Source organism: Bison bison, unplaced genomic scaffold (genome assembly GCF_000754665.1).
Source record: "Bison bison bison isolate TAMUID 2011002044 unplaced genomic scaffold, Bison_UMD1.0 scf7180017864367, whole genome shotgun sequence".
NCBI classification, from domain to species: domain Eukaryota; kingdom Metazoa; phylum Chordata; class Mammalia; order Artiodactyla; family Bovidae; genus Bison; species Bison bison.
In genome coordinates, this window is record NW_011494939.1 from 5867955 (window position 1) to 5876789 (window position 8835).

General features: G+C 50.0%; 1 protein-coding gene across 2 annotated transcripts; it reads right to left on the reverse strand.

Annotated features, from left to right (window-relative positions):
* Nucleotides 1-696: 696 nt before the first annotated feature.
* THPO (thrombopoietin) lies at nucleotides 697-7014 on the reverse strand. Of its 2 annotated transcripts, none has more exons than XM_010855705.1 (6): nucleotides 6909-7014; nucleotides 5421-5598; nucleotides 5055-5182; nucleotides 4679-4765; nucleotides 1783-1950; nucleotides 697-1566 (listed from the first exon to the last, which is right to left on the reverse strand). In XM_010855705.1, the coding sequence occupies exons 2-6, from the start codon at nucleotides 5431-5433 to the stop codon at nucleotides 901-903; spliced, it is 1062 nt and encodes a 353-aa protein (XP_010854007.1). In that variant the 5' UTR covers nucleotides 5434-5598; nucleotides 6909-7014; the 3' UTR covers nucleotides 697-900. The 2 variants fall into 2 exon arrangements, with proteins under 2 accessions (XP_010854007.1, XP_010854008.1); XM_010855706.1 differs by having other exon boundaries at nucleotides 703-1554.
* Nucleotides 7015-8835: the final 1821 nt, after the last annotated feature.

Here is an 8835-nt window from a genome sequence, read left to right on the forward strand (position 1 = left end):
CTGTTGCCCATGAGAAGAACATCTTCCCTTTGCTTTTCAGGTAGCTTTGGGTCCTCTCGTTTCTTCATTATTTAATCCTTTCAGTTTTGTCTGTTATGGAGGAACTTTTCTGAGAGACCTCTCCTTCATTTCTCAAGAGTAAGGGTCTCCTAAGAAAAGGGGATGAGAGCTCCATTAAAAATGATAGTAAAAAGAATGGAGAGACTAACCTTAGTTCTGAGCAGAAAACACAGGCTTTTTTTCTCTGAGATAAGTTCTGCCTCTGTTCAGAAGCTAGGCCAGGTCAGGCCTTTGCAGAATTATCACATGAAAAATATATAGAGAGTTAGTAAGCTGTAAATTTGTGCAGAAAATAGACCAGAGATAACTAACTGCTCTGGTGAATATTATTGATGGTTTAAAAAATAGCTTTTGAAGTTTTTTGACATATAGTAAAAAATTATACGTTTTCTGTCCTGCATGTCCCCCTTCACCAGGACTTTGGGTGTCAGGTGAAAGCAGGAAATCTGATAAAGGCCTACCTCGTGGATCTTGTAGATTCAGTTCTAGACCACTACAATAAAGTGAATATCACAGGAAGCAAATCACACAATTTGTTTTTGGTTTCCTAGTGTATATAAACTTCATGTTTCTATGATACTGTGGTCTATTAAGTGTATAATAGCATCAAGTCTAAAAAAGTAATTCGCATACCTTCATTAAAAAATACTTTATTGCTAAAAAATGCTAACCATCATGTGACAACACAGGGTTGCCACAAATCTTCAATCTGTAAAAAATACAATATCTACAAAGAGCAATAAAATGAGGTATGCCTGTATAGCTGCAGTTGTCTCCCAGGGCCTCTCCTACAAGTAAGGGGACTGTACGTGGAGGCTGATGTTGGCAGTGCTGAGTACCTTACTCTTCCTGAGACAGATTCCGGAAGTGAGAGTGGGCTGCAACTAGAAGAGAACTGGAAGAGTTGGGTGTGATGGCTGAGGGGTCAGGAAGCAGGGGTTGGAGGTGGACCGTGGGGATGGGTGAGGTTGGCGAAGGAGAGAAGAGTGTGTATTGTCCAGGGGGAGGATGGGCTGGGGAAGGAGAATCTCCAGGCTGGAGGTAGGGTGGCAGGGAGCCCATGTCTGAAGTTCCCAGAGGAATATCCGGGGCTCCTAGGGCCCTGGGTGAGGGCCCAGGAAAGAGTCCATGAACTCCACTTAAGGGTCCTTGTGTCCCATTCAGGTGTCCAGGGATTTGGCCTAAGGACCTGGAGGTTTGGTTCATCAGACCAGGAATCTTGGCTCTGAATCCTTGCAGCCTGTTCGGAAGTCCAAAGCCAGTAGTTCTGGCTGAGACACTGGAGTTGGTCTCCAACAATCCAGAAGTCCTGTTTGGGAGCTTGTTCAGTGTGAGCAATGGAGAGATGCTGCCCGGGACAGCTGTGGTGGGTGGGGCCCGCTTGGCACAGAGGCTGGGCCCCACTACAAGCAGCAGGAAGCGCACCTTTCCTCGGAGCAGCTGTTGGAAGCTCAGGAAGATGGCACTGGGATCCTTGTGAGCTGTGGTCCTGCCCTGTGGAGGAAGCTGAGGGCAGAGGATGGGCCTGAGGCCAGAGACCTGGGCTAGATATCATGCCTGCCTGTCTACATGGGGAAGATAAGGTGCCAGAACCCAGGCTTTGTGACTGGGAGGATGCACTCCTTAGCAGGTCAGCTCTTCCACCCTCAGGATTTCCAGAATTTTCTAAGGGGACTGAGTCAGAAAAGAAATATTCTCTAATTCCCTTGACTGGGGACTTACCTGGGTTCCTAGGAGGCCCTGCAGGGCCCCAAGAAGGAGGCGGACCTGCCCAGAAAGCTGCACCAGGAGGGATGAGAGGCAAGTGGGGCCCAGCTGTCCCCGCGCTGTCATCACTGCCTCCAGCAGAAGGGTCGTGGTTCCCAGGACGTCCTGTGCTTTGGTCTGCTCCTGGGAAAGAGATGGAAGAGAGAAGCGGACAGCTTCAAAGGGTATTCGAATGGCGGGTGGGGAGCCTGTAAGAGCAGCCAGCAGAATGAATCATAGGAGCTGAGAATTGGACAGAACCTAGGTCCCACCCAGCACAGGAATTCCTTCAGTCTCCCGACAATTGGTCATCAGCCTCTGCTTGAATAACTCCAGTGTCCGGTAACCCAGCTGGCTCTTAACACGTAATTTCAGTAAGAAAAGCTCTTTTTATTTTTATTTTTTTTCCCGTTCTTGGATTATTCTGTAATCTGCCCTATTATAGTTTTTACCTCTTGGTTCTAGTGCTGTAAATCCAGTCTTCCTTCTATAGAATGTTAGGATCATACGATTTTTAAAAAGTTAATGTAGATACGAGACCATCGTAAAAATTATAAAGATGAAGGGAAGGGACTTACTGATAAATGGCAGAACAGAATCTACAAGGGATCACTAGCAATTGCCCCTCCTCCCTGGCCCGGTCCCCAGAAGACCTGAGGGAAGCGAGGGAATTCTAGGTGTCTTGAGGGCAGAGGAGCTGACCTGGTCAGCAGTACTCCCTTCTAGTAGGTTTCTTCAGTCTCAGACTAAAGCAGTTTGTGCTCTGCCGTAAGACAGCTACTCTTCTCCAACCCCATCACATGAGCTTTATTATTTTTTTAAACAGTTCCTCACATAACATATTTTCCAATCTCTCACTGTTCAGGTTGCTTCGACATGCTAGTTTAATACGGGCCCCTGAGTACATGAGCATGCACCTAAAAGAGGATAGCTAGTACTCAGTGCGGTAGTTTAAGTGTAGTCCACAGACACAGAGAACAAACCTATGGATGCCGAGGGGGAGATGGGGGTGGGGCGAACTCAGAGATTGGGATTCACACATATACACTATTGATGCCATGTATAAAATAGATAACTAATGAGAACCTACTGTATAGCACAGGGAGCTCTATTCAATCATCTGTGGTGACCTAAATGGGAAGGAAGTCCAAAAAACAGGGGATATGTATATGTGTAGCTGATTCACTTTGCTGTACAGCAGAAACTAACACAACATTGTAAAGCAACTATGCTCCAATAGAAATTTTTTAAAATGTGCAGTCCACTCAGAATAGAGCTTTTTAGGAATGTTTCTACATAGTGGATGTTAAACATCTAAAGCCACCTAGGATCTCTAGCTTTTTAAGTAGCTGCTGCTTCGGTAATATTACAATGGTAAGTTTGAGGCAATCCAACCCTCCCAGGTCTGTTTCATAGTAAGTACTAGGGCTAAAATTTTATGTGAGGGAAGCAGGGTCAACTATGGCCTGAAAGTTGGAAGCGGATTTTATTCAGTTACTTCACACATCCAGAGTTTTATACGCATCTGTTATATACATCTTTGTTTTTGACCTAGCCTTTTATCGATTTGAACCTTCATTCTGTCTTTTGTTATTTTAGCTGTGCCTCCCAGTTTTGTGTCATCTTGCTTCTTCACACCAACTTAAGGTTGAACAGATTAAGATGAATAAGTTCTGGGGGTCTAATATACAGTGATTACAGTTCATAATACTGAATTATGTGCACTTGAAATGTACTGCTGCTGCTGCTAAGTCACTTTAGTTGTGTCCGACTCTGTGACCCCATAGATGGCAGCCCACCAGTCTCTTCTGTCCCTGGGATTCTCTAGGTAAGAATACTGGAGTGGGTTGCCATTCCCTTCTCCAATGCATGCATGCATGCGTGCTAAGTTGCTTCAGTTGTGTCCGACTCTGTGCGACCCTATGGACAGCAGCCCACCAGGCTCCTCTGTCCACGGGATTCTCTAGGCAAGAATACTGGAGGGGGTTGCCATTTCCTTCTCCATGAAATGTGCTAAGAGAGTAGATTTTAAATGTTCTCACCACAGAAAAGAAATATTAGGGCTTCCCCGGTAGTCCAGTGGTTAAGAATCCACCTGCCAATGCAGGGGACATGGGTTTGATCCCTGGTCCAGGCAGATCCTACATGCTGTGTGGCAACAAAGCCCATGAGCCACAACTACTGAGCTCCTGCTCTAGAGCCCTCGAGCTGCAGCTACCTAGGCCTGCATGCCCTAGAGCCCGTGCTCCACAACAAGAGAAGCCACCACAAGGAGAAGTCTGTGTCCCGCAACTAGAGAGCAGCCCCTGCTCTGTGACTAGAGAAAACCCATGTAGCAAAGATGGCCCAGTGCAGCCAAAATAATAAATAAGAAATATTAATTATAGGATGTGATGCAGGTATTAGCTAATGTTAATCATTTCATAATATGTGTATATTATATCAACACATTGTATACTACCTTAAACTTACACAATGTTATATGCCCATGATATCTTAATAAAGCTGAAAAAGGGGAAAAATCTGAATTTAAAGGTCAAGGAGGCTAATAGTATGCTACAAAATAAATCGACTACTGTTTCTTGCCTTAGAAAAAGAAGGTTGAATGGAAATAGGTCAAAGGCATGGCCATGAGAGACCTCTATCCAGCTTCTCCTGGTCAGCCTTGACTCTATTTAACATATTGGGCCACAAGCCATCATCTTGTCCAGAAGATATCCCCATAGTAGAATGTATATTGGGTTAGGGTGGCCAAGTTGAAGTGGAACTCTTTTTAAAAGAGGGCTCAGAAATTTTGAAAAATCCCTGGGAATCAGTAGCAAACAGATGAAGACAGGATTAGGGAAACCAAGGGAAAGGATGGCTTTCTTACCGTCTGGGTTTTCCATTCTCCCAAGCTGAAGTCCACAGCAGGCAGAAGGACAGGTGTGGACAAAGGGTTAACGTCTGGACACTGGCTCTGTTGAAAAAGATTGGTGGGGTGGTGGAGAGGGCACGTTATGGTGGCCCGATTACCAGGATAGGCTTCCATGCGTAATACAGCCAGACTAGAGCTTTTAAGAGAGCATTTGATTATAAACCATAATCCTTGTAAAGGGGTAGTAATCGGGTCAGGGGGTGTTGGTGGTGGTCTTACTAAGACAATATTGGAAGGGTAGTGATTGGATTGGGTCGTGAGAGGGAGTGGTGGGAGTGAGGGTATCTCTCCAGTTAAGTGGGCAGAAGGGAGAGTGCTTGGGGATTCTCACCAGTCTGCTGTGAAGGACATGGGAGTCACGAAGCAGTTTATTTAGGAGTCGGGGGTCACAGGCAGGAGGAGCCGGGCTGGACAGAGTTATTCTTGCAGTTAGGAGAAGGATGACCACGAGGAGCAATTCTTAGATGAGGAGAGGTGAAGTTGAAAGGGGTGGATAAGGAAGAAATCATTGTCGGTTGGCAGTCCAGAAATTCCTATTTAGGACCCAGACCTGCAATCCAGGGAATCTGCTGCTCAGAGGCCTTATTCCTGGGAGACTGGCTGCCTCCCCCCCATCCCACCACCACGGCACATTTCCTTTCTCTTTTCCCTCTACCAGGTTCTGATTTGGCCCTAGTTCTCCCAAGGATTTTCTTACCAGTCAGCTCCATTCTGGCCAGGCTGTCTGCTTGGAGTGGCTCCCTGAATGGGGCCTCTCCCCTGAATCCGTCCTGGGGCCATGGAGGCGGCTTGGGCTCTTGCACTTCGGGGCAGAGTGGGGTGGGGCACAGGTGGGGCACAGGTGGGCCAAGAAGGAGGAGGATTTAGAACCTATCCTGCAAGTGACAGGAATGATGAACAATTAATGGAGTTTCAAGGAAATGAAACTCTGCCTGGCTGGGGGAACAGACGTTGGGAGGGTGTGAGATGCTGACCAGCCTGGAACTGCTAAAGCCCCGAATGCTCCAGTCATCTTGTGATTGTACCGTATGGTGTCTATTCTTCGTCAGAGTACCTCAGTACCTCTGAGTGGCTCTGGTGCCCCAGCCCCCCACCAAGGGCAGCAGGACAGAATTTATACACACACATCTAACTGCCTCAAAATCTGAGCAACCCTGCTTGTTTGGTTGGAGAAAACCTGGAATGGGGATAGAGAATGGACGCACTGGGGCTCAAGCCTGGAGAAAAGATTGGAAATGGCTACAGGGCCAGGACCAGAAGCTAGCAAACATATACAATGAGCTCAGGGGTAGCTTGGGGAGTGGGGTTGAGGAGGGGAATTGGACCAAAATAAAACTGAACTACTAAAAGTCGGTGATTAAAAGCTTGAGAAGATGATGTGGGAGAAATTAACCTCTCATTCTTTTTCTATCTACTCCAACACATAAAGCCTCTTGGGGTTTTTCTTTGGTTATTTAAGAAGAGATGGGCTAACAGTTCTGGAACTTCCTTCCTGAAGCAAGTCGCCCAGGAATGAGCACCTGCTGGGTGAGCTGATGCCTGCCTTACAGGGCTTACCTCACCTTAGACACCCACCATATCGGTCTCATAGCCCTCACCTTCCTCCCTGCCCCCTCTGCAGACCCCTTCCGGTTCCTTTGCAGGACCCCCCACATGGCTTCCTTCTTCTTTCACAAGTTGTGCGAAGAGGCCTGCACCTGATTCAATATTGGGATTTCCTGTAGGTCTGTCAACATTCATGAGCCCTCCTCGCATTACCCTCTCCTTGTGCCCTGGCTTGCCTGGCCCAGCTTCCCCAGCCCCAGGATTCAGAACCTCTTAAGCTCATTAGGAATGACTGGGTATGAATGGGGGTTGAGGCTGTGTCCACCTCGGTGCCATGTTCCCTAAGTCTGAAAAGCACCTTCTTTCTTGTTTTCTACCTGGGTTCATGCCCCCTTTCTTGAGGGCCAGCCAGGACTGTGCTGTATTCCACTAAGTCTGTTATCAGTACCTCAGAACCCAGCACCCCACCCCCTACCCCTGCTCTGTCCTGCTCCTCCCATTCTGGGAAGGCCACACTCTTCTCGACAAAGGTCAGTGCCTGTAGGTTCCAGTTTGCCTACCCCTCCCCCAGCAGAGAGCCCAATTCCTCTTTCCTGTCCTTCCTACCCTCACTTAACTCCAAACCTGGCTTGCCACTCACCGGGTAGAGAAGGGCTCCAGGACTCAGGTCCAGAGAAGGCAGCACTCTGGGGAGCAGATGGGTAGGAAGACAGGTGGCTGTTGGGGCACAGCCCCTCTGGGGCACTGGGGTCACCCGCCTGCCCAGGCCAATTCTGCCCAATCAGAGAGCAGGGAGCCACTAGACACAAGCAATGGCCCCGGAAGTGACGCTTTCTCCTCCCACCTGCGTAGGACTTGGAGCCCCTGCCTGGACCATGGTTCACTAATGGAGCCCAGCTATCCCACTCACGCATACCACACGGAGGATTTGAATAGGGGGATCTGTCTCTTTCTAGGAGCTGGGAAATCTGGGAGCCGGCTGGGGGAGAAGACGGGAGGGAAACAGTTTTTTTCCTAGGAGGAATCTGGCAGGACATTTTCACCCCTCAGGAAGAGGTACAGAGGTCTGGTTTTAGACTGGTGGGTCTCTCGGTTCCTGGCTGTCCAAATTTCTTTTCCCTGGACAACACACCTGCTGCTAAAATCTGTTAAGGCTCTTGCTTTCCTGCTTTCGTCATCAATAACACGCTGGGGGGCATGTCTTGTTCCTCCTACTCCAGTGGGAATGTGGGTACTGCGTGTATTAGAGAAGACCCTGTCAGGGGTCAGCGTTTCCAGGAAGCAGTCTGGACAGTTTGAGAGGACTTCAAGGTGAGGGGGTGCATGTGCTGGATTAAGCCGGGTTCAGGTGTCCCTCTGTTGGGGCCCCATGGCTCTGATGGCTAAGCCCACTTATCTCTGTGCCAGGGCCCTCTTTGCCTGCCCTTTCTCCCTCTCCCATCTCTTACCACTCCACATGTGACAAGAGGAATAACCAGGCCCATGTGTCCCTGTCTTAGGAAAGACAGCTGCTGAACCTCCCCCGCAAATACCTCCTGCTGGCCCCCCTCTTCCACTGGCCTTGGCTCTAGTTCCTCTGCTTTCTCCTCAGTCCCACTCTCCCCACAGTCTGTCCTCAGGGGCCTCCTGGCCTGACCTTATTCCCACCTCCTCCCCCACCCCCCCTCTCCACTTCATCCTCAGGCTCTCTCCTGCTCCTCCTCCCAAGGATGGGGCTCTCTGCTAAGGAGTATGGCCTAGATCCCGGAATTCTCCAGTTCAGCCAGACCAGATGCCTCCCAAGATTAAGAAGGAGGGTGCTGGGATGGTTGGGAGGATGGTGGGAGTGTGGGGGTGGGAATGTGGGGGTGGGAGGTGGCAGGGAGGCTGTCGTGGCAGGGAGGCTGTCATGCTTGGGAAAGCAAGACAAAAGAGGTTTGTGGGTAGGGTGGAGAGGCAGAGGGTCCCCCAGGTGAAGGAAGAGGGTGGGGAAGTGTGTCAGGCTGGGGAGGAGGATGGTTGGATGGGCCTGAGCACAGGTAATAGTAGGGAGAGAAACGCTGTCAGCAGACAGAAAGGGAGACAGTCTGTTTCTGGCTAAGTTCCTATCCCAGGGACAGAGGAAAGAGGAGAGATCTCACAGGGGAAGTAGGGACACAGGCTGGGCAATGAGAGTGGTGTGGGGTTTGAGAGGTGCGGTGGGCCCAGAGACAGGCGAAGATGAGTTGATGGGCCCGTCCTGCCCGTTGTCATCCTTAAAGACAATTCTTCATCCTTCCGGCAGGAACTCAGTCTGAACGCAGTGGCCGGCCCAGGCCTCAGGCCGTCTCTGCCCCTCCGTGGCCTGGGGCTCCCATCCCGGGCCGGACACGCACCTCCTGGTCCAGTTGCCCTGTGGACGCCGGCAGCGGGTGGGTGGGTGGGGGGTGCTCCAGATCCGCCTCTCCTCCCCGCTTTGCGCCCCCTGGTCCCTCCCCTCCCCCTATCCCCTCCGCTCCCCCTTCCCCTACAGCCCCTCCCTCCTCCCCTGCCCGGTTCCAGCCCCTCCCTCCCCTCCCCCACTCGCGATCCGGGCCGCTGCTGCTGGG

What these genes read in the sequence shown, in the direction of transcription:
- THPO (XM_010855705.1), bottom strand. An exon ending in GAGAATGGAAAACCCAGACG is followed by an intron (nt 1,951 to 4,678) that starts GTAAGAAAGCCA and finishes TCTCTTTCCCAG; the next exon opens with GAGCAGACCAAAGCACAGGA. An exon ending in AGGGCCTCCTAGGAACCCAG is followed by an intron (nt 1,567 to 1,782) that starts GTAAGTCCCCAG and finishes CTCTGCCCTCAG; the next exon opens with CTTCCTCCACAGGGCAGGAC.